Source organism: Magallana gigas, chromosome 8 (genome assembly GCF_963853765.1).
Source record: "Magallana gigas chromosome 8, xbMagGiga1.1, whole genome shotgun sequence".
Taxonomy (NCBI): Eukaryota; Metazoa; Mollusca; class Bivalvia; order Ostreida; family Ostreidae; genus Magallana; species Magallana gigas.
In genome coordinates this window covers 46,261,919-46,287,652 of record NC_088860.1, presented here as the reverse complement: position 1 = coordinate 46,287,652, position 25,734 = coordinate 46,261,919, and the positions used below count along the sequence as shown (strand labels likewise).

At 31.5% G+C, this 25,734-nt stretch overlaps 3 protein-coding genes across 3 annotated transcripts in view; 2 read left to right on the top strand and 1 right to left on the bottom strand.

Annotated features, from left to right (window-relative positions):
- The window catches only part of LOC105339282 (limbin), a 502,381-nt gene that overhangs the window by 392,836 nt on the left and 83,811 nt on the right, over nucleotides 1-25,734 (bottom strand). The gene's annotated exons all lie outside the window — the stretch shown is intronic.
- On the top strand, nucleotides 3,098-6,110 carry LOC117690556 (uncharacterized). The gene is made up of 5 exons (XM_034474985.2): nucleotides 3,098-3,164; nucleotides 3,364-3,599; nucleotides 3,687-3,764; nucleotides 4,050-4,286; nucleotides 5,849-6,110. The coding sequence occupies exons 2-5, from the start codon at nucleotides 3,377-3,379 to the stop codon at nucleotides 6,091-6,093; spliced, it is 783 nt and encodes a 260-aa protein (XP_034330876.1). The 5' UTR covers nucleotides 3,098-3,164; nucleotides 3,364-3,376; the 3' UTR covers nucleotides 6,094-6,110.
- Nucleotides 10,026-13,337, top strand: LOC117690555 (uncharacterized). The gene is made up of 4 exons (XM_066070092.1): nucleotides 10,026-10,273; nucleotides 10,407-10,496; nucleotides 11,522-11,758; nucleotides 13,075-13,337. Exons 1-4 carry the CDS (start codon nucleotides 10,051-10,053, stop codon nucleotides 13,335-13,337), a joined length of 813 nt encoding a protein of 270 aa, XP_065926164.1. The 5' UTR covers nucleotides 10,026-10,050.

Sequence of the window (25,734 nt, the reverse complement as noted above, 5' to 3'; positions counted from 1 at the left end):
AAAGCATTCAATTGATTTGCCGTTGAGAGATATAATTTCTACCTATCTAAAAAATGGTAAATAAAGATGTATTGATCTTGACAAGCAAAAAAAAACAAAACAAAAAACAGAACAAAACAAAAAACCCCACAAAAACAACGAAATTTGGTAATTTCCTGGAAATCACTTCAATCAGTTTCTGGGTGATTTCCTCAAGATCTTTTGAAATGTTGTATGTTGCCGATGGAAAAGATCGATGTGTCACCTCTAGCAGAACACAGGTATCTTTAATAACTTGTTGTATTGATCACTGAAATATTTAGAACAATATCGAGGACGAAACAAACGGTTAATTACAAGTGAGTACATGCTGTCGTTAGAACCATCTACATACCAACATTCTAATGGCTCTGAAGCTCACTGAATTTGTCATTCTGAACATTGTAAGTGTTTTTCATTCGAGAATGATACGAAATATTCATATTAATCGCAAAAAGTACCGATTTAAAATGCAGCACATGTTGTAAAACACTAACTTTTTGTTTAAGGTTAGGGTCTGTTTTTAGCTGATCTTTTTGGATAATTTAATTTTTGTTCTAGTCATATTTTTGTCTTAAAAGGGTTTTGCTTGTTTTTTTTTCAATGTTTGATGACCACTCTATTCAAAACATACCTTGCATTTCTTTGAAAATGTTTATTTGGCGTTATAACTGAAGGGGGGTTCATAAAAAAAATAAGTAATTGAATCAGAGATGAATCAGAGATTTATTTAAAAACATTACCGCGGATATATGTTTCAGACAGAGATGCAAGGATAATACATTTAGCAAAGATAAAGTTAAACAATGCACATCGGGTGCAATAACTCGTTATGGGATATTATATAAATAGTGCCTGTTTTGGAGGGTAACAGTTGAAATTGACACCCCGAGAAAACCATTGTCAACCGACGCGTAGCGGAGGTTGACAATGGTTTTCGAGGGGTGTTAATTTCAACTGTTATCCTCCCAAACAGGCACTATTTATTTTGTTATACTGAATGTCTTAATTTTTTAGAAAATTTTACTGCTTTCATATAGGAATAACGTGAATTCTACAGCGAACCGTAAGCGCATAATTTTTGCGCATGTAACAATTTTCAATGTTACCCGTTGCTAAGTGCGTTGCTAACGCTGAGGGTAATAGAAAGGATTATGAACTGCGTCTTAACCAATCAGATTTCAGTATTTAACATGAAAGTATAACAATAACAAATACTATATGTATAAGTACAAGTAATAACGTGTTTAATAACGCTAGACAATAAGTATTCAAAATGTATATTGAAATAAAACCAGTACATCTGCTCATATTGACGATACAACAGTGTTTGAATGTGTCTTCTTCCAAAACACCTGCAATGGAAAGCTACACCGCAACAGAAGGCGGTATGTGACCGACATATAAAGGAATCAATATTTGTTGTCATTTAATATCAGTTCATTCATAAAAAGAGAGACTTTGTTGATCATTTGACATTTCATGTACGCACATTTAAACATATATTGAGAGGAATTGAAATTATCCCTTATGACAACAGCAATTATATTATAATTGCACATAAAATGAAATATGACAAGCAAATTAAAGCTTTATCTTTTAAAGATAGCAGTGTTATCATTATATTTATTTGTTTATTTGTATGTCTCCTTTGCGTCCATGTATTGATTTCCAGTGTTTGATTTGTAAGGTGTGTTATAGCACAACACAATAACTCTTGCACGATTTCTTGGATGATGATACTAGTGAATACATTTATGCAATATCTTTCAAACGGTATAAAGACGAGTTTTCATACTAACATAATTTTTAACTTATAGTCATTTTCCATAGCCAGTCGTTAAAAACGGCAGAGAAACCAGTTGATAATATGGAAAGAAAAACGAACTTATACGAAAGTTAGCAAAACTCGGATTTTTGGTAATACAGATAAAGGCTTAAGTAAAGGAACTTTGTGAGTTTGACAAGGTATGACATGAGACATTTTGGTGGTGGAAAAAGACATTTCTTACTGGCACATCGTCAAAGATGCAGCCAACCTGCAACAGACAAGGGAAATATCTTTAAAGTCTCCGAAAAAAATGAAAGTGATTGTAGATACACTATTTGTGATATTTCCAAATTTGTTATGATATCGCTATCGCGGGTGCATTTAGTCTTTTGAACGATTTCTTCCTAAATTCAATCAAAAACAATGCCAATATTGTTACTAGTTACTTTTGACGATGCAATATTATTTATTTCAAACCAGTTCGTATATAAAACTAACTACGCACGGTAGAAGATATGTAGTTACCAAAAAAAAAACCCAAAACCAAAAAAAAAACCAGAAACCCCCCTCCCCCCCCCCCAAAAAAAAACCCCAAACATACAAACACAGAAAATTCTTCATCGCGTATTCCTCTCATGCATATGTGATGGTAGAGCCGTACAAATTCCAAAAAGCAAAAGTGTGTCAGGTCGGTATCCCCAAGAAGTTTAACAGCTAAAAAAACATTGTCATAAACAAGTCCCTGTATCATTATTTAGGCTTGTTCGTCTACTTAATGATCAATGCATCATCAAATATGTTTGAAGCGACTTTTGAAGTCAGAGAAGGTTACTGTCTTACCACAGCCACCTTTATCTCAAGTTCTAGTCTAGTCATTTTTTCTTTTTTTCCAAATAAGAAATCATATTTATTATATTGAACGTGGTTTTTTTTATTTTGTTTGTGTGTTTTTTTTATTTTAATCATTTTTTTTGTTAGAAAAAAAAATAATTTGTCTCTTAACATTTGTTAAGATTTAGATGCATCTGATAAATCAGTTGATTGTGAATTACAAAAGGAAAACTAATAAAAAACAATCCGTTTATATTTGAAATTGTTATGTTATCTTTTTATTTGAACTAATGTAAATTTCTTGTGTGGATTATTCAGAGGATGCACTATTTACATTGAAGTTGATCACGAGATTAGCGGTAACGTAATAACCTAACATCTGAATTATTGGTGTCAAATTTCAATTTGATTATGACCTTTCGTGAAAATCAAGATAAATATATTCACATTTATGCTTTCAAATCACATAAATATGGAGTGAGTGAAGATTTTTTCTTGTACTAGAACAAACGAAAAGCAGCTCTTCTGTTAATACGGTTTTAAGGTACGTGGACATATGCATGTATTGTATGCATCTTTATGATATAATGCAAAGGAACATACGTTTTATAGTTCCATGACATAGAAAGACAAATATACTTTATTAAACAAATTAAGATTTCTTTTATTTTTATTTTTATTTGAACCTCTACATCTTTGATATGTTACCAAATTATTTTTATAATATTGGCACTTATTTGAAGTTTCCCCCTGAAGATGGAAATCCAAATGCTGATAGTGCTCGTGGTTATTTCAAAGGCTGAGACGAACACTGACAGCTGTAAAGATATATTACAGGGTCATCTTACAGGACAACTAACGTCAGCTTTAGGGGCATACCAAGTAGAAGCTTTGAGGCGGGAATTCAAAAGTTTTACTGATATCATCGAAAAATCCATGAATGAGTTTAAAGAAAATATTAAATCCGAAGTTAAGACACGTAAGTAAGATGATATTTTTGGTAAAGTTTTCAGGAGCCAGATTATGAGTTATACAAAAATATATTTTAATGCATTGGTTTTAACAGACGCTGGTAACACCAGTGCAGTTTACACCAGATGGGGAAAGAAAACGTGTCCCTCCAATGCCGAGTTAGTCCATTCAGGTAAAGTTAATAACTGCCTTTCGTAGATAACTCTTTGTCTGTAAGATGTTTGCAGACATGTTTTTATATAAAGTAATTACAATGATCAATTGACTGAAAGAAATTATGAAAACAGTGAACGAAAGAGAAAGAGAAATATATTTGTCCTGAAATTTACTTTGCGTAACATTGAACTGACAGTTCAATAACAAAGTAACCTTCTTATTCAATGGATGTTGTATATAGAAGAAGTATCATTGAAACAAAGTTTCATTTTTTTTTTACATCATCTAATGTCTTGTGTAGGGTTTACTGGAGGCTCCTATTATACGGACAAAGGAGCAGCTGTAGAACCTCTCTGTTTACCAAGGGATCCGGAATGGGGGATATACAGTGACGGGCATGATGGCCAAAAAAATTACATTCATGGTGCGGAATATGAGACTGGTTCTTTTAAGGGTTACATGAAAACACTTCACGATCACGATGTTCCATGCGCCGTTTGTCTGGTTCGACAAAAATCCCTAATCAAAATGTTTCCAGGTTAGTATGACCCCCCAAAAAACAAAAGAAACCAATTATTTTTTTTTATACGTATACACCTTTCAGTTGTTTGTATTTTACATACATGTTGAGAAATCATGTTGCAATATTGTGTTAGAAAAACGAGAAAACAGTAAAAATTAAGTTTATTCTCGTAACATAAAGCAAAGTTTTGAATTTGATTCGAGTTCAAGTCTTGCCTCATTTGGCCTTTGTAACACATTCGAGTTTTTGGCCTATTAAAACAGTTACTGTATATATGAAATCAGAGGAGAGAAAACCCATTCGTTTGAAAGTTTTAAGTACTACTCCCGATCGGTCATACCATTTATCGACCAAACGTTTATTTTGAAATGTCTGATTTGCTGGTAAAGCAATGATTTTGTAATTTATATTCAGTAATATCAACATTTATATATTTTTATAATAATATAAATGAAAGGGTGATCATGAGCATCGTAAATTACTGTCACAAATGTTTTCGCCCAAACTTCATTACATGGTATTGCCCCACAAAAAACAAATAATAAAAAAAACCATTTTGGTGGGTTACCGTTGAACGTCAGCTCTTATTTACGGTATATTCTTGATCCGTGAATTGATTTTTTTCTTTTTACCGCTGACGAAGAAGGATTTATTTTGTAGAGTCACACTTATCGAATGGACTTGTCTATTTCTGTGGGAAAAACGTACTTTTTGATAAAAAAATATATATGATAAATGGAACATATTTGCATTATTAATGTTTTAATAAGTTGTTTATTTTTATATTATTCACAATTTATCATAAATTATGATAAATCATACTTTTAAAAGAGGTATGCGACCAATGTTCCGCAGTTAGTGGTAACATTATCTTGCGATGGTTCGAATCTGGTGATCCATGTTCAGTTATGAATAACAAATGACGCTGATTTCTTTTTTTTTCTTTTTTACAATTGATAAAGGTTAATAATGGTGGCGTCAAAATTAATGCTAAGTTTTTTTTAAATAAATGATTTTTTTGTTTTGGAACGAAGACATTGTTTTACCCCTGTAAAAATTACTATATAACTGTACAAAAAGGCAGCATTTTGACTGTTGGACTGGAACTGTTGGATTGGAACTGTTAAAATTTATTGTAAAAAAAACCTGTTGACCGGTGACGTCACATTCCGTGAAAACGTGTTATTTATTAGAAGGGGTAAAACAAAACAGTTGTTGACTGTGTCGGGCAACAGTTGATCTGCTGGACCGGCTTGCAAACTGATGTCCAAGGCCGAAGATCAACTGTTGCCCTCGACCCCAGTCAACACCTGTATACTTTTTTTCTTGCGTAATCTTCAAATAGTTGGGACGCACCCAAGAACTAATGTCAGACAGGCATATCTGCAAATGAGATGTTATATCTACTCAGTTGCTAGTAGTGTTTGCATACAAATTAATTTGCACATATTTGTTGTTATTAGAGTATATCTTTTGAAAAAAATAATTATTAAAGGCTGATATTTACAATTTTAAAAGGTATCATTCCTATAAATGTTTTTATTTTTATTTTCTATAAGGACGCATTGTCATTGTAGGAAGAAAAACGTGTTACAAAGGATGGACACTGGAGTATCATGGCTACCTTATGGCGGGTAAATATGATCACCCAGCTGGAACATCTTTCACTTGTGTTGACAGTCATCCTGACACCTTACATGGTGGTTCTAAAAGTAAAGAAGGTTATCTTTTGTACCCAGTAGAGGCTACATGTGGTTCCCTGAAGTGTCCTCCTTATGTAGAGGGAAGAGAACTTGTGTGTGTTGTTTGTTCTCAAGAATAAAACGCTACTATTTCTGATTTCTATGTTTTTATTATTTCATAAATAAGTTCAGGATAAGAAAAAAAAGTTTCGTCTTCAAGATAAGCTTGTAGATCATACACGTTTCTAATTCTATGAAAACATTTCTTGCATGTTTAAAAACAAGCTTTACTTGTTTCAAATAAACACCAGAATAATTATCTTGCAAATGAATTTAAAGACAGCAATTCTTTTATCTTAAAGCAAACTATGATACTGAAAAAGAAAACAAATATACAAGGTTAAAAAAAATGAATATGGGACAATCCTTGCCAACAAATTAAGAGTTTCTGTGCAGTAGAGCGAATTGTGGTTTTATATTTGGAAAGAGTTGGAACTCAGTTAAAATTTCGTTCATTTTTAAGAACAATAAACTCTTCTGATTTTGCTTAGTATGCCAATTACAAATCACGTGAGATGTAATAAACCTGTAGAGGATGGTTTTTTTTGGGAGAACTATTCTTGTTTTTGAATATCAATTTCCAAGTAAACAAATACAAGGACGTATACATTTAAAAAAAAACATGAAACAATTATCAATACAACTTATCATTCTATGACTTGCAGCTCGATTAAATCAATCTCAAGATGAACAATAATGATGTTAAGAGTACCATCGAATTTTCAACGTAACAAAAACAAATCATGATTACTTGATTCTACATACCGTATATTCCTTATTTTACGCGGTTACTTTTTAGTTTTGTTTTCATCAATCTGCGAGAATATAAAATCGCGATCATTAATTTTATAATAATTTCCGATTGTTTAATACTGTTTTAAAAACAAAAAGCGAGACTTTTAAATCCACGAGGGTTGCTTCTCGCGACTTTACGCAGAAAATAGATCCTCGCATTTAATTAGAAATCTACAGTATTCAAATCTAAGAGTTTCTGTTTCTCGTAATATATACATTTTATTTCCAAATTGTGACAAACTGCATGTTATATTTTTGAAGAAAAAAACAGTTAAAAGTATCACTTGGATATGAAATTGGGTTGCCACGTGATAAACTCATATGAAGCTTAAATGGCCTCTCTAAAGACTTGATCACGTACAAACCAAATTCATATTCCGGTGAACTGTCTATATAAGTTTCCGGACACGCTGTTGTTTTTCTGATGTAAGGTTTCAGCTGAATCTTGGTCCTCTTCCTTTACAGCTCGACTCCTCACTGAGAAGGTTTCCATTTTGGGTTACATGAAATACAACGTGATCCTGTACGGGGTGTGTTATCAGATGGACAGACATATGTCTCATTCCACCACAGTTGTAGCACTGCCTTCCTCTGTAAACTAAGGAAGAATTATTAAAGAAAAACATATGTTTGTAATAATATAACGTATTTTATTCATTAATCACACAAAAAATTGTATTAATGATTGTATTTAGATTTTATATAAACTCACGACGAACTTTGCTGCCAATTATTTGCGATCGCTTGTTTTCGCAGCAAACCATATTTTGTTGTGCTAGTTGTAATTTTTTTCGACTTAATCTACCAAAGGTTGTAGAAGATCAGAATGGATCGGAAACTCTTGGCTTACAAATATAATGATTCTACAATATCCACATAAATGCAAGAACATAATAGATTGTTAATATATTCATGCATGGCAGTTTATATGTTTCAAAGCAAAACATGATACTAGAAAATTTTAAAGAATGTTAATAACCACACACATACGGTCGTGTTTGAAATAATTTTTGCCAAACATTAGAGTTTGGATTGAAAAAGGCGTTTGTGAAATGCGTACGTTAGTAATAGGCGGTACACATAGGCGCAAACTCGTTTCTAATATTCTGTGATGTAGGACATGATCGGGTTTTTTTTTTTAGATTACGTTTTGATTTATTTCTCATCATCTTTAGATTCTTGTGTTTTGTTTGACCTAAAATTTCCAAGATGTTAAACCTTTATGTAATAAAATTAACGGCTTATTTGTGAAAAAAAAATTGTTGCTTTTGAAATTTGAAAAAAAAACCCAGTCATTTAAAAAAAAAAATAAAAAAAAAGTCAGTAAAAAAGGTACCACTGGAGATTTTGGATCCACCAATACTCCTGCGATGTGTGGGCATGCTATTTTGTGTTCAATGTCAATTTACATGCAAAGTATTCAATCGTGCATTGGGAAGTGACGAATCCTCTCTGTCCAGCGCGGTATACAAGCTATATATATATAGGCTCTAGCACTCTAAAACGCGTAAAACGCAAATGACATCAATTTTATCAGGCTGGCCATTTTACGTTTGTATTATAATCGATGTACACGTAGTTTACAATGATTTATTTAAAAAGGGTTTGATTATTTGAAAAAGTAAGCATACAACAAGGGAACTATATGTTTGAATCTATATGATGTCATGCAAGACCTTGCATAGTATATCGTTAATCTGTTATCCTACATGTAAACTACTTATTTTACTGTTAAGTTTAGAGTATCAAAAGCGATTACCAAGTTCGTCATCTGGTAATAATTCAAATCGAACAGCATTCTTGTTCGTTGACTAAAAAGAAGATAAAAACAAAATACGCGTCTATTATATAATTGATAACAGTAAAATGATAATTCCTTTTTTAAAAATGGAAAACATGTACTACTTACTCATTAATAAGCTCTAGGCCTTTCTCTTCTATTTATGCTAGAAAAGTTAGATGCAACTAAAAAGTCTATAAAGTTTATCCTTTTTGTCCTGTAAAGATATCCAACCCCCCCCCCCCCCACCACTTTCATTTTCCTTCCGAAGCCGCTGCTGCAACATCTAGAATATCTTATCAATCAATTAAAACAGGTTCCATTGAATCTTAGAAGAGTGAAAAAAATTCAACCACATGTAATGAAAACATTGAAATAAGCTACAATGTCGTGAAGGGATATGTAACGTACATGAACACAAATTTAATAATTTAATTTTATTTAATACCAGTGTTTTGTGCAAGAGTAAAATTTATTGATACGACTGTATTCTTTCATTTGTACGTATATCTAAAGGAATTGAACTTGTCCTTTTTGATAAATTAGCCGAGAAGGTCCATTTAAATTGCACATTACAATAGAATTGAATTAAGCACAATAACTATTACAGATATAAGCGTTAAAATTATAATTTTTTGAGGTTCACTTGGATTTTTTTTACCTTCCATTGAAACGTAAGAATAAAACACAACAAAAAGAATTCATAGTGACATGAAACTATATTATAATTGTTAAAAATATGAAAAAATGCTTGCAATTGCATGAATTATAATTCGAATGAATTATTCAATGTTTAACATAGCATATTGTAAATTTTACATTAATATTATTATACGTACCACCCTTCTTTAATATCTTTAACATTTTATTTACCCTTGCTTTTAAACTAGTTTTTAGAACCACGCGACAGCAATAGTTATTAGAAAAAAAGTTGATGTCTGTCTTTTTGCAACTGAAAAAAATGAAATGAATAAAAAAAAGTTTTCTTTCAGTTTTTTTAATAGATTGAGAGAAAATAAGATTGTTATATTTAAATAAGAGTGATTTCTTAAATTTCTTTCTTGATTTGTGTTATATTTGATACTGTGAAATCTATTGACTGACATATTCTGAATTTTCAAATGAATGAAAAAGCATTATTCTATATTAATTATATTGATTTCATTTGTCTAATTTTGTATTTATCTATCTTTAGATTGTTTAAGTACATTTTGAGGATGCACATTTTACCACGAAACAAATAACATCAGTAACATACTTTTAAATGTTTGGTGTCACATTTCAATTTGATTATGCTATTTCGTGAGAATCCAAAGTATTGTTCACATTTATGATTACAGATTATATATATATATATATATATATATATATATATATATAGAGAGAGAGAGAGAGAGAGAGAGAGAGTTAAATTTTTTCTCAATGTTAAACAAACGATACACATCACTCTTACCACCAGACAATGACTATCCTAGTGCTGTTGTTCCTCGTTTCTGTTACACGAGCTGAGACGAACACCGGAAGTTGTAAAGACATATTACAAGGCTACCTGACAGGAGAACTGACGTCTACTCTAGGAGCTTACCAAGTAGAAGCTCTGAGGCGGGAATTCAAAAGTTTTACTGACATCATCGAGAAGTCCATGAACGAATTTAAAGAAAACATTAAGTCCGAGGTAAAAACACGTACGTAAGATGATACTTTTGTATAATTTTTTTTAGAATCCAAAATATGATTAAAAGAAAAAAATATTTGAATTTCAATCTTAATGATCATAATACTAATATTATTAATAATTAATGATAATCTTATATATAGGGATTTTAACAGACACCAGTATAAGTAGTGTAGTTTACACCAGATGGGGAAAGAAAACGTGTCCTTCCAATGCCGAGTTAGTTTATTCAGGTAAAGATATTCATTTGCTGTCGTAGATAATTCTTTGTCTGGTAGATGGTTGCATAGATGTACTCATATATAGTAGTTACAATGATCAATTGACTGAAACAAATATAATGTAATAAAAGTTGTGCACAAAAGTGAAAAAGAAAGATTATTAGTTCAATGATAAAATAACAAAATTATTTGATTACAATTTAAGAATGCTGTTTTACTTGTAAGGGTTGGGGATAGAAAACACAACTAGTTTGATAAAAATAATAAACCATCGCAAATCATAATTTTTATCACATCTTTTAATACGTCTTTTTTAAACCTCATTCTTTTCTTTAAATATTATGACTGTGAGTCGCACAACATATTCCTCCAAGGCATAAACAACCTTAGGCCTTGAAAAATTTCCTTGAAGATTCACAATTATACATTTCATTTTTTAACACATTTTTGTCAATTCATGAAACATATGCTAACTGCATTAAATGATTCACATGTACAACTCCACACTTTTAAATGGACATGGTCACGATTTTGGTCAATTTTTTTTTTCGATTTTATTGTTTACAATGCATCAGTAAGGCACTTTAAGGAGGCAGCCAAACTTTGAGTGTCATTGGTTGAGTTATAAGCGAGTTACAAAGCTAACAATTCTTCGCAAAGGTAACAAAGCTTTTGTTTACATTTTGAATGCTGAAGTAAAAATTCTAGTTTTAGACACAAAATGAATGTTATTTGTTAGAAACTGTGTACTTATGCTTAATATGAATAAGAAGGTCGGTAAATCAGTTTGAATTTTTTTTTTTAATTGTATATTGAATCTATGTAAACATGAACAGGGCACGAGCTTGGTTTACATGACAAAGAATTGCGAGCCCTGTATCTTGATTAAAACTAAACGACTGGCACCCAAATTTTATTTAATCATTAGAAATGCAGTTCTAAAGCAATGTAAATTATAAAAACAGAAAAAAAATTGACCAAAATCTTGACCATGATGCTTGAATTAAAATGTTGTTGTTGTTCCTTTTCCTGTGTAGGGTTTACTGGAGGCTCTTTTTATACGCACAAAGGAGCAGCTGTAGAACCTCTCTGTTTACCGAGGAATCCAGAGTGGGGACTGTACAATGATGGCCACGATGGACCAAAGAATTACATTCATGGTGCAGAATATGAGACTTATTCTTTTAAAGGTTACATGAAAACAGTTCATGAACACGATGTTCCATGCGCTGTTTGTCTGGTTTGCCAAAGGTCCGTTGTGCAATTGTTTCCAGGTTTGTTTAAAAAATGGAAACCTATATGTTTCCCTTATATCTATATATATATATATATATATATATATATATATATATATATATAGAGAGAGAGAGAGAGAGAGAGAGAGAGAGAGAGAGAGAGAGAGAGAGAGAGAGAGGGGGGATTAATAAGATTAATCTAGCAACAGAGAGCGAGGTTTTTAATTTGATACATTGGACTTTACAATTATTGCTATACAATAACTTTAAAAAAAGTTTTCAATTAAATGTCATTTGTAATAATGTTTGTTTTGGAATTTATTTATTTACAGTTATTTTATTTTTGAAACCAAAAGTGACAAAAAGTCTTTAAAAATTGCAAAGTACTAGCAAATGAGTTTTAAGTACCAATCTCGATCGTTCCCACATTGTACAAGTCATCGACCAATGATTTATTTCCAGAAGGCTGATTTGTCTATAAAGTATCTGTGATTTATTGATTTATATTCAGTAATATGAGAAATAAAGCATTTCTTTATGACGATTAGATTAAACGATATAAATTTTTTTCTGAAATAACTGTCACCAAATATTCTCGTCAAAACGTTTTTTTTTAAGATATGCATTGCATGGTATCCGTATGTAATAAAAGGCCAACAATACCAGGAACTGTTACTTTAGATTTTCTATTCACCACACACACACACACACACACACACACACACACACACACACACACACACACACACACACACACACACAATGGTTATACAGATCTATTTTTTTGTTGGGCTTTTATTGAAGATCAATTTTTTTTTACAGTGAACATTCTTGGTATGTAAAAATGTTATTTTTCATTTATTGCTGACATTGAAAGATTTATTTTGTCAATCCCGCCAAACAAATGATCAGATAATTCTGTACAAAAACATATTTGTGTTTGAGAAAACCATTTAATGTTTCTTTTGATGCTAAATATATGTTTTTTAGGTTTCGATTAGGTGATTATTAATTTTTTCATAATTTGCACAATATATAATACACTATTATAAATCACACTTGTACAAGAGGTATACCTTAATATCTTTACTTAGTATCAATCACCTTGAAGTTATTCATTTTCAAACCAGACACTTCTAAATTACTTTCAGATAAATACAGGTATTGCCATCATGGTAAAAAGAAGACAAAACAAATATAAAGAAAGGTTAGATACAAAAGTCAACAAAATTCAACAAATTTAATTATATTCAAATCAAATAAGCTGATCATTATTCATATTGTTTGGGATTAATAGATACACTGCAGCATGTTTTGTCCAATACGACTGATGTTTTTACCTATTTTTCTACAAGGAAGCAATGTCATTGTAGCAAGAAAAACGTGTTACAAAGGATGGACATTGGAATACCATGGTTACCTAATGGCGGGGTATTATGGTCATGATGCTGGAACAACCTTCACCTGTGTTGACAGTCATCCAGACACCTTACACGGTGGTTCTAAAAGTAAACGAGGTTATCTCCTGTACCTGGTAGAGGCTACATGTGGCTCACTTAAGTGTCCACCATATGTAGAGGGAAGAGAAATTGTGTGTGCAGTTTGTTCTAAAGAATAAAACACTGTGTCTTTATTATATTAGTTCAAAATAAGAAAAACAAATGTTTTGTCTTGAAGAATATACTGCAGATTTCATGCGTTTCTAATATCATATAGGAATTGTTTGCATGTTTAAAAACAAGTTTTACCTGTTTAAACTGTATCAAATATAAATACCAGAAGAGGTATCGTGCAAATAAATTGATACATGTAGACATTTTTAGAAGGTAATTATAATAACATGCAATTTTCGCCAACAAGTTATAATTAAGAACTTTTGTGTGGAAGAGTGACACTGTGTTTTTATTTCTGGAACGAGTTTGGGTGTCTTTTCCTCGGCCTTCAGATTTTAAGTTTTGCGCAACTGTAGTTTTAAGAACAAATATCTCTTCTGAAATTGCCCATTATAGCAATTACAATTTTCATTGAATGTGAGTCAGAAAAAAATTGAAAATAACAAAATTTTAATGAAGATTTTTATCGTTTTTGATTGTCTATTTCCGAGTAAAAAGATTGGAAGAACAAATGGATATAAAACCATTATTATTGAAACACATAATGCTATACTATGATTTGTAAGTCGTTAAAAATTATTCTCAAGATAAATAACAAGGAATTTAATGTACCTTCGAATTTTAAATGTTAATGAAAAATCGTGGTGACTTGATTATACATATTTAAATCTGACACTTTCCATTTCTCTTAATATGTGCATAAGATTTTTTTTTAAAATTGTGACAGACCAAATGTAATATTACTCAAAGTTATTGATTATGTCGATAGCATTACGAATATAATAATTGGAATTAATAGTCAGTATGCATGCAATTGAAAAAAGAAAATTAATATTTTCTTTTATTGATAAAAAAAATAAAAATTAAAAGCGGTATTCATTGAAATCAGGAAGAATTAATGGTTTGTCCTCTAACAATAAAAAAAACGCATTACAGAAGATCACAACCCAGATATTGTAGCACATAATTAGTCTAAACGTGAAGGAAATCTATAGAATTCTATATGTAATACAACATTATCTACTCCACGTCAAGTAAATGGGCCAATTTACGCCATGAACAAGTCATCAGTTTTTATTCATATCTAATATCAGAAATTATAAAGCGCATCTTTACTCCGAAACTCCGAAATCTAATAGTATGTAACTGTTTATTTTGCAGTTCTTTTTTGAAAATTGTGTTGGGTCAAGCATGCACTTACTATCGATAGTTCCTGTTCAGAGAACTTATAGAAAATACCCAAGTGTTTGCCTTAACACATACTTTCTGTGAAAGTAGATCATCATCAATTTGAGACATCTCTATCATTACATCGATAAAACAATTGATCTTGTTAAATATTATTATATTATATATGTTTTAATCTCTCTTTTAGCAATTTTTTAAAGCCTGATTTAAATTTTGATGCATAAAAACACTTAATTTGATACGTAGTTTTTTTTTTTAATTTTATTTCAATATAAGGTATGAAAACGCCACATTTTTTAAAGTAAATCTTTAAGAACAACTGATGAAAAGTAAATAAAGGTATTACATATTTCTTTAACGGAACATTTCTCATTTTAGACATATTAATAAAGACTTTGAAAACAGTGTTTACTTTATTTAAATACTTATTAAAACTATATATAATTAAGAATTATTGCAAATGAAATAAAAATAGTATGCGTCAGATTAACAAAAAAGAATACCTTAATGGAGATGACTTTTTTGCGATACTGGCCAAAGCTACTTCAAGCACATAAAAATAAAAATAGATATGAAAATAATTGCCAGGTGTACCCTGGGAACAGACGTACACCTTTTTTGTGGCAAATCTTTAAACTAGGCCTTTTAGAGTTAAACTGACAATATACATGCCCTAAAAATAACACTATGAGTAAGCCAAATTCCGCCACGAGACTATGCTACAGCATAGTCTGTGCCATCAGTAGGGCAAAATATAGGGGTTCGTTAAGATGATTTAACAAAAACGATGTGTCTTACAAATAAAATTGATAAGGATTATAAAGTCGATCATTTAATAGAAAACATACATTGGTTAGTTGAAATTAGTATAGAAAACAACTGCAAACGAGAAGCATCAGAGTGGTCGACCTTGAATATTACAGGAGCTGGACCTGGGTGTCTAAATGATTAAATCTACAAGAAAACCAACCAAGTACATTAATTAAGGGAGGCTAACTTGCTTCCCAAAATAAAAAAAAACCACCTAAGACGGTCATGCCTTTGACACACGAATTTGACACAAGGGGAATTAAATTTTAAAAAATGAGGGAGTCTAAATCAGACATCCCAATCAAAGAAAGGAGCGGGCAGACATTCAGATTAAATGTCTTTTAATGGACATCCCGCAAATGAGATTTCAGTAAATAAGCGGGCCTTAATTGACATCAACAAAAGGGAGGAAGGCATACAGTCAGATAGCATCATTTGCCTAAAATTTGTGCATCACTAAGATATTAAATGCAAAACGAGGTAGACTTAATCAGACCTCTCCGTCAGATAAAAAGGGGGGGGGGGGGCAGACATTCAAAATAAATGCCTTATGATTAGGCATCTACAAAATCCAAATGCTTAGTTAGAATCATGTTGTATGCTATTCTATGGTATGCTAGGCTATGATATGACGAAAGAGAATTAATGAGATTGTATGCGGATATTTAAAACTCCGTCCTCTAAAAATGAATGCAAACCTTGTTTAAACATATTATATATATATACCCTCTTTTATTTCATTTTTTGCACGCCGTCTATGTTGTGACTTTTCAAGTCACATGATGCATAATATAATCGCCTTATAATTGCTCGGCCAGCAGGAAAAAACCTAACATAAACATAAGGGAAGCTGTTAGCTCTTACAACTGCTTAAACATGACCTTTGTTTGGATAACAATGCTCTAGAACTGAGACCTTAAAAAGATAAGTTTTTCCATGGGTATCTCGAGTGTCATAAATAAATTAAAGTAGTCGTAGGACCAATAGTTTTTTTTTCCTTAGCTAATGGCAAAGTTCGAGGAAATCAACTATGAACTGTAAATATTTCTGTGTACCGGATCTACCAGCAAGCAAAGAAAAAAAAAATAAATAAATAGTGCACAACATTTGTACTTTGAGATTTTTCCTTCAAAACCCATTCTAAAAATATTGAGAATATTTTAAACTTTGAACAACTTACAGAGTAACTAAATGAGAGGCATTTGTAAAAACAAATACTGCCATGAACCTTGTATATAAGCAAACAAAATCTGAGGCATGAATAGGTTATAACCTAAAAGCACTTTTGATATCTTACCGAGAAACCAATGCCCCTTGTCCTAAACTAGCCAGCAATCTCAGAGCCTAATCAAATGATGCGTACTTAACAGAGCTAAATGACTGGTCTATAAAATCATTTACACGTTGTCCCTGTAGATATAATATATGATGGATTTACTCAAATGAACCATATTTTTACTAAAAGCCAATGGGCGACAGGGTAAGGTTGGAGAATGATGAATTTATTTATGAATGAACCAGCAACACTAACTAACGAGACTTCCTGTTCAAGATCACCAGGGATTTGAGATTATGCAAAGTTGTAGCAGTGAGTTCATATGCGGCAAGTGTTTTAGGGTTTGTTAGTAAAAAAATTAATTTAAAGGTCAAGGACATTCTCTCAATTTCTGGTTGTTAAAGCATTCAATGTCATGAGTGAAATTTGTTCTAAACACAAAATTAATTATTTATGAAATGAATTATTATTAAAATAACATGTCATATTTTTACTAAGTTATGGAATAAGGCTCAAAAAAGTTTGACATTTAGGAAAATAGAGGAAATGGACTAATTTTTTCAGATTTTGTTTTCCACTAAAACTATTTTTTTTCTACTTTAATATCTGAAGTTAAGATTTTCTTTGTTAATCATCATAATTTTGCATAGTTTCTGCTGGTTTTATCTCACTTTTTCGTTTGGATAATAGTATGGCACATACTACAAAAATATTTAAAAATGCTTAAAAATGATAAAAGACACCATAACTCAAATTTTTGATCATCGACCTCATATAAATTTAACTCCAGCAGAGAAAGGTCAATAAACTTAGTTTAATGCATTAAATGTTTTAGCATTATCATCATTTAGTTTTTTGTTATACTGAATCAAAATTTAGTAAGGATTTGAAAACTAATAGAGAAAATTTGGACTTGAATATCTCTAAGAATTGTGAATGAAAACTTAATACTTTGAATCTATTTAATGTCACTACCATTCATAAATTGTATTTCATATGTTAAAGAGTTAAGCAGTTTGTATTATTTTTACAATTCAAAAATCTCAATCATAGTGTAAAAATTTTAGGGATTTTTCTTAAATTTTATAAAAATATTCAATGGCCATTAACTAAAAAAGTAGGTCATTGACCTACTTTTTAGAAAGTGAAGAATAACACTACCTTGTAAGGTCTATAACAGACAATAGATGGTTTTTCATTATCATCAGTGGAATCTTTTTTTCATTCTAAGTAAACGTCATACTTAATGCTTAAATACTATTATACTAATTTTCTGAATTATAGACAGCGAATAAAAACATCATGTAACCAATGTACATGTATTTAAACAATAAAATGCTTTCTTTGGTGATTCATACGGGTTCCGAGGAAGAAATATTACGTAGTCTGCATAATTATCCGTCAATTCATTACGACATATAAGCATTCGTTATATCTATTATTAACAATCTATTAGCGATCAAATAGTAAACTAGACTCTTGTTACAAATACAACAAAATGTTCTTCCGTTTTGATACACATGTTTCAATTTAACTGTAAGACATTGCTTCTTTCACATGGTTAAAAATAGTGGATATGATAATTATTGTGAATGAAATATCCAGACGTTATTTCCATGTAAAACAACGAGAATAAAAAAGAAATCAATTTTAGAAGTACTTTCTGTGACGACCGGTGTAACGAAAATTTTTGACCCGGGTTGAAAATTGACCCGGGGGTCATTTTTCCACATTGAATATTGAGACCAAAGGTTTTGAATAAAGACCCTAATCCGTTGAAAATTGACCCGCATCGTGGAATTTTGATCATGAAACCGGTTCAAAATTCAACAGCAAAGAAGCACAAATTATCGAATCAATATTTATAACTTGAGTTTATTTGATTAAAAATTATCAGTGTTTACATATTTATTCTTTAGATTTACATGTTTACATGTTTCAACAAGGGGAGGGGGGGGGGTAAAAATGAGACTTAAATGATTTTTTAAATTGACATATTATCCCTTTAAACATGTAATAACTATTTTATTCATAATAAACTTTTCGCGTATACTTGCTGTTTTGTGTGATATCTATAATTTTTTTTTTAAATATGTAAGAATAGATGTGACCGGTTATGCACTACTGGCTCTAAAAACTCCTGTCCGTATGAAAATCCCCTGTCTTCCCCTGTCACCCCCTGTGTTTCACTGTCATCCCCTGAACATCCCCTGTGTCCCACTGTACAGAACCCCTGTATACCCCGTCATCCCCTGTGCGCCCCTGTACACAACCCCTGTGTGCCACTGTAAGCCCCCTGATCAGCAGAGGATGCTAACTCCATGGCACCTGATCATACCTCTATCTTTTTAGAGGTCTGTGTTGCTCTCCTTTGAATTTGTATTTCGTTTTGTGGATTTTTGATATGATTAACATTTGTTATTTTCATGTTTGTCTTGGTATACATGGTTACACGATATTCTATTCAATTCAGCATTAAAAACTTCTTTTTTTAAATTCGCTGGCGAAGTGTCTCAATTTTCAACGTTGAAAAATGACCCTGCAGGTCAATATTCAACATTGAAAAATATGGAAACGGACGACCGAAAATGATTAATAGAAACGAAATCTGGTATTTCTCCTTTATTTTGCTACCGTACATCACTGTTAGGCTAGATGAAACACCCAAGAAAGTATTTAAACTTTTTAAAAACACCTTATTTCCTTAAAAAACAACGAAATTTTGAAACATTGAATATGTGCTTTTACAGTATATTTTAATCCTATGAATTGTATAATTTTTGGTATTAAACAATATATTACAAATAATGAGAAAGCGCGGCATAAGGTGTGTTACATTCAATTTTGTATATCTAAACATATAGGTGCACTGTGACTAAAACCAGTCTATCAGTCAGAATGTAGAATTTATAAGCAGCCATGTTACGACAGAGCACGTCTTTTTTTCACCCAGTTCTTGGTTATACCTTTATCAATATTTCCCACGAATAAACAAAAATAGCTTCAATAGCTTATAAGTTTGCCTAAAGAATAATTTTTGTATGTTTAATATTTTTCTGACCAGCCTGTTGGACTCACTAAGAAGTGAGTGATAAATAGGCAGTGCTTTTTCGATGGGTCTCTCCTGTGTTAATGAGGTTTCGATAATATTGTTAATAGTGTTTTGAATACTGGCATCTGCAAATACACAGCAGTGTTTTATCAAACCCATGCCACATTGAGTTTTAAAAATATACCCCTAATAGGCTTCAAGGAAGAAACATTGATGGTAGCACACAAATGGTCATCTATCTTAGTATTTATCTTAGCGGAATTTTTTTCCGAACATATGTAAACCACCTGACAAAGGAAAATGATTCTTTTCGTCTTTCAGAAAAAAAACCTTCAGATATAAATAAAAAAACACCACCAAAGAAAGTTGTTTTTAAATGTCTATCATCGACACTTCCTTGTTGGTAATTTACGAGACGATTAAATGTTAAAATAAAACAACCCTAGAATAAATACGAAATCCTACAGTTTCAAGATGGATTATGTCCTTTGCTGGCATAGATATTACTAAAACCCATTTAGCATATATGAGAGCAAATACAAATAAAGCTTTTAGAAGTGGTGTGTTTGTAGATGATGTTTAAAGAATAGCTGATAGGTCTCATACTGGATCCTAATTTTTAATTGTATTGTAGATTAACAAATGACGATGTTTTATTCCATATGTCAGGGTGTTCTCTATAAGAGCATACATGTATTACAGAAAATAGATACAACGATCAGAACTCAATGGCCACTTTTTCATTGCATAGCACTGTCATATAATTCATTTTTTTTAAAATAAATGTTTACAAAATGACTTTTTTTAAAAACAAAACAGTAAAAAGGTAACCTTAGAAAAATTCTAAAAAAGGATTATTAACTTATGTCATTCTAAATACATGTATGAACAATGCCGAATATCGATATTTCTTAAATTTCTTTACATAATTTACAATTGAAGGCATCAACTCCAAAAATAAAACAAACAAACAAAGTTAACAAAATTATCTATAAGGTATATGGAAAACAACTTTTTATTTCTAAACGGATGCAACCACTAGACGAAGGAATTTCATTCTTTTGGCTTTAAAAAGCTTCCCTGTTAAGATATAAATCAAAATAACGAAGAGACGGTTGTAACTTGTTATCACATTATTATCTACTTTTGACTCACTGTTTCAATCATAGATGGACAGGATAGAAAGGTATTGTGTTATTACAAAGTGGCAAAAAAATTAATAAATAAACAGATAATTAAAAGGAATCGTGTTCATTTTGATTTTGATTTTTTTTGTCATAAAAAACATACATTTTATAATATGTTTCTGTATGCTGGTTAATTATGCAAAATGCGAATGCGTTTCAATTAACTAAACCAAAGCATTGAACATTTTAAAAGTTGTAATTGAAAGTAAAATGATGACATATCAACAACTGCATGAAACTCTTTTGTTTCTATGTGATACAATTATCATTATTATTATCTATTTTTATTATACAACACAGCCATAATAGTTTTTAAACACTGTGCTTCCCTGCTCGCTTCCGAGGTTGATAGGGTTGGCTCTCGCTGTACTCATTCGCTTTTTACGAAAAGCAAATTTAAATCAACAACGCATGCTTTTCATGCTAAACCTCATCTCTGGACATTTAAAAATTAGGGATTTTCAATGTAAAAATCGGTTATTTCTTTTGTTGTTCAAACAGAATTTCCACACATTTAAAGAATAAACATTTGATTATGCATGTTGTTATTAGAATGCACAATACTTGAGAAATTTCCCATTTTCATGTTATGTTTAGCACAATAGTTTGCTAATTATGACATATCATAAGTGATTTATTTACAGGATTATTTAAGCGGTGAATAGTCCACTGGAGACACTTTTTGAGGGTGGTGTTAAAAAGTAGGTACTCTATAAATATTTCTTTTACTCTCTAACTTCATGTATATTTGGTTGTTTTTTTTTTTAAATCATATTAATATATAATGTAACCTATCATGATAATATTTTTCATTGATACCTAGTGGAATTAAATTTGAAATTGATAAATATTATTTCATCATTTCAGGCATTTATTTTCTATCAACTGCACTCCCTCTTACTATCAAAAAGACAGAAGAAAACAACATGTACTGTGCAAGAAGAATGGTCAACTTCCATAAATTCAAGATCATGATTGAATAATTTTATTCTGGTTGTAACGCACTTTCTGATTGGCTAAAAAATATTGTATATCGTATAAAGAATGTTGCCTACATTACTATAACGTCAACAATGTATTAATACGCCTGACGTTACGATTGAATTTTGTACAATTTAACGTCATTTTTAAGGTCGAATGACCGTTTTTATCTACAATTAAGAGTAAAAAATTTAAATTTTAAGGAATGAATTCAATATTTATTTGTTTTATACGATATAAAATGGTTTGAAACAGTTTACACTTTTTTATAAACCGCTTTGCGTAAACTGCTGAAATTCGCAGCTTTTAATTATTTTAAGAATGAAAATTAAAATCATGATCTTAGTCAGCGTTTAAATTTCACGCAAGTGACGCCGAAAGTGAAATGGGCCAGATAAAATGCAGTAGTGCAAGGGCATACACTTGATCAAATATATTGAAAATTTACATGTCTTACCATTATATCCTCATTATATCAAAAAGTGCTGGGAGCTGTGTGAAATCGCTGCGCATTTCATATAAATAAGCGTTAATTGTGGGAATTCCTTGCAAATTGCTGTTCATACACTGTTAACGTTGAATTTAATAATTGTTCTTACTTGAATATTTCAAGCTCCCAGCACTTTTCGGAATTTTTTATGATCAGTTTACATGTTAGAAACAGAAATAATTATATTTGTTCATGTTAAGCCCTTGCATTTGCAATTTTTCGTATTATTCCTGATTCATCTATTATTAGCAGTATCACGTGACAGGGTATTCCCAAGAAACTAAAAATTTGCCCATGCGATAACGAATTATCAAATTTGTATATCAATTAAATATCACTTTGTGTAACATTTTTTTTTTGGAACTGAATATCAAGATTATTCAAAGGCTAACATTTTATGTGATAAATATCGCTATTTTTATATGGACGCCCTTAACATAGCTGAGAAACCGACTAAAAGATATGGTATCCGAGCAAGACGTCCTGTAAGATGTGTTGTTTTGAACCGGCAACATCGTCAAAACAGGCTTCAGTGGTCTCGCACGCATAGAGTATGGCCATAGCAGCCCTGGAATACCATTTGGTTCAGTGATGAATCAAAGTTCTTGATGCACCGTGCAGATTGTCGAGCAAAGGTCTACAGATGACGACATGAACGATTTGCGGCTAATTGAGTCCATGAAATTGACAGATTTAGAGGCGGAAGTGTCATGATGTGGGCTTCAATATTCCATACCGGAAGAACAGATCTGGTACACGTAAACGGTACTTTGACAGCTCAGCGGTACTGTGAAGAAATACTGCAACCACACATTGTTCCAATAATGCAGAATAATGGTAGAATTTTTCAACATGACAATGCCAGACCGCATACAGCAAGACTTACTACAACTTTCCTACAGACAAACAACATTACTTTGCTTCCTCGGCCCTCCAAATCGCCAGATCTGATTCAAATTGAGCATCTTTGGGATGAACTAGACAGACGTGTACGTTTTTGTAAATTTTATACGACCAAGTTTGTGCACGAATACTACATGATACTTTTTGGAATGATAGACATTTGATTGAAGATGTGCACGTGTTTAACGTGGTTTTTTTTTGTCAACCGTCACTTCCGGTACTCACCGGAAGGGTAAGTTTAACAGACTTTCTTGGGTGTTTTACCTACCTAATAAACGATGTTGTTATACTTTCATGTTAAATACTGAAATATGATTAGTTAAGACGCAGTTCATAATCCTTTCTATTACCCTCAGCGTTAGCAACGCCCTAGCAACGGGTAACATTAAAAATTGTTACATGCGCGAAAATTATGCGTACGGTTCGCTGTAGAATTCACGTTATTCCTATATAAAAGCAGTAACATTTTCTTAAGAATTAAGACATTCAATATAACAAAATAAATAGTGCCTGTTTGGGAGGATAACAGTTGAAATTGACACCCCTCGAAAACCATTGTCAACCTCCGCTTCGCGTCGGTTAACAATGGTTTTCTCGGGGTGTCAATTTCAACTGTTACCCTCCCAAACAGGCAGTATTTATATAATGTACACTAGGCAAGTGTACAAGAAATACCACCATTTATTGTCATTAATCACTTCCGTTCGTCCGTTCCCGGTTGCGAGACAAAATAACCTTGTTTCAACAAGATCTCTGGAAGAGAGTGTCGAGATTTCATCGTATCATATAAAAACAAATCGGACAGAAGACCCACTCATTACTTGTAATGAGATCTAGTTCTTCTTCTAGACTTTTTTAAACCTTTATAACTTTTTTGTTTGTCATGGGATTTCATTAAAATTTTCAGGGTGTATTGTAAATTAAGTTTACTTTTCAAGTAACCAAAAAAAAGGAGAAATCATAACTTCCATTTTCGAGTTATTCCCCTTTTTAAATATTTTAGGGGCATTCGTTTCCGGACAAAGGCTCCGAAATGGTCCGTAGCAAATACTCTAAAGTTAGAAATCTTTAGAATTGACACTATGAATGTTGTCCTCTGATTTTTTAATTTTTGTTTTTTCCAATTTTACCACTTGAATCATATAATAAAAATCTATGTTGTATAAATTGCTAATTTTTACTCATGTTTTTGCTTTCTCACTTATTAGTTTGAAATATTTTCTGAATGCATATAGAACAAAATTTGTGCATAAATTGAAGGGCTTTCATTTCAGTCCAGAAAAGAAGGGCTGGCCCCTTCAGTAAGGGATCTGGGCGCCTGGAAAGTCTTTGCTGTATAACTAAAAAACGATACATGATACGATGATGATGTCGCTTGAATAGTTGTTTTTTCATTATCTAATCAATCTAATTGTAATATAGTATTGTTTGGATATTGCTTAATATGAGAGTTAAAAGCTTCACATGAATACATGCATATCCGTTTTAATTTTGCTTATAGCTATAGGGAATAGCTCCCTGTGCGTAATAGTGTTTTAAAGTCGCAGTCAGTTCTTTTCTTGTCTAAATATATCCCCAACTTATCACAGATATACCTTTATCTGTTTTACGAGAGGTCTAACTCTTCAATACTCTGCCGTCTGTGGGTAACATTAATACATCGAAAATGGGCATGAGCTAATTTCCAAGATTTCAAATTGATTTTCTAAAGTCCTGATTGGTCAGAAGTTAAGGTAGTGTGTAAATGACCTCCTATCTATATCTGCAGACCCTGGCAAGTGTAATTCAAAATTGTTTCCAAACAAGTGTCAACCACATATCGAGGGAAATTGACTCTTTTAGTGTTTTAGAAAAATGTCCCTGTTCAGATATAAATCAAAATCACAAAAATAGGGTTGTTTTTAAATGTTTTTCTCTTTCGACTAAGTATTTTAGGTTTAAATGGACTGGAAGGGGTTTTTTCGTTTTCAAAGTTGAAAAATATAATTGAGTACAACTGAATATTGAAACCGATGGTCAGAAAATTGCGAACATAAATGTTGTATGTTTTAACAATGTCATATATATATTTATGATATGACTTAATCTGCATTCCGATTGATAATGCAGAGCAGGTTGAATTCATCTCATTTGAGAATCGAAATACGAGATTTATGATTCAAAATTTGAGATTCAATATCTTATTTAACCATTCAAATTATAAATTTGATACCGGTATCATACAACAGGAACCAGTTCTTAAAAAATGTATTACCATGCTCTCAAATACATATAAACAATATTTTCACTGGTTTATATTTATTTTCCAAACAGATCATATGGTAAGCAAGTAGGAATGCAGTGTATTTCGTGGATCAAAGCCTTTTGTGTATATTTTCTTTTGATGCGTTCCAATCAAATATATTGAAACATCAATAGATTTAATATTTTGATTATGATATAAGGAAGCATACGGGTCCATCTTTTTTAAGAGGGAAGAAGGAGGGGATCCGAACGCATTTGAAGTAAAGTCTCT

Bases quoted from the DNA above. Each gene is read 5' to 3' on its own strand.
- LOC117690556 (XM_034474985.2), top strand. From the start codon at position 3,377: ATGGAAATCCAAATGCTGATAGTGCTCGTGGTTATTTCAAAGGCTGAG. The intron at 3,765-4,049 runs GTAAAGTTAATA...TGTCTTGTGTAG, and splicing joins TGCCGAGTTAGTCCATTCAG to GGTTTACTGGAGGCTCCTAT. The intron at 4,287-5,848 runs GTTAGTATGACC...TTGTCATTGTAG, and splicing joins CCTAATCAAAATGTTTCCAG to GAAGAAAAACGTGTTACAAA.
- LOC117690555 (XM_066070092.1), top strand. From the start codon at position 10,051: ATGACTATCCTAGTGCTGTTGTTCCTCGTTTCTGTTACACGAGCTGAG. The intron at 10,274-10,406 runs GTACGTAAGATG...TCTTATATATAG, and splicing joins TAAGTCCGAGGTAAAAACAC to GGATTTTAACAGACACCAGT. The intron at 11,759-13,074 runs GTTTGTTTAAAA...TTTTTCTACAAG, and splicing joins CGTTGTGCAATTGTTTCCAG to GAAGCAATGTCATTGTAGCA.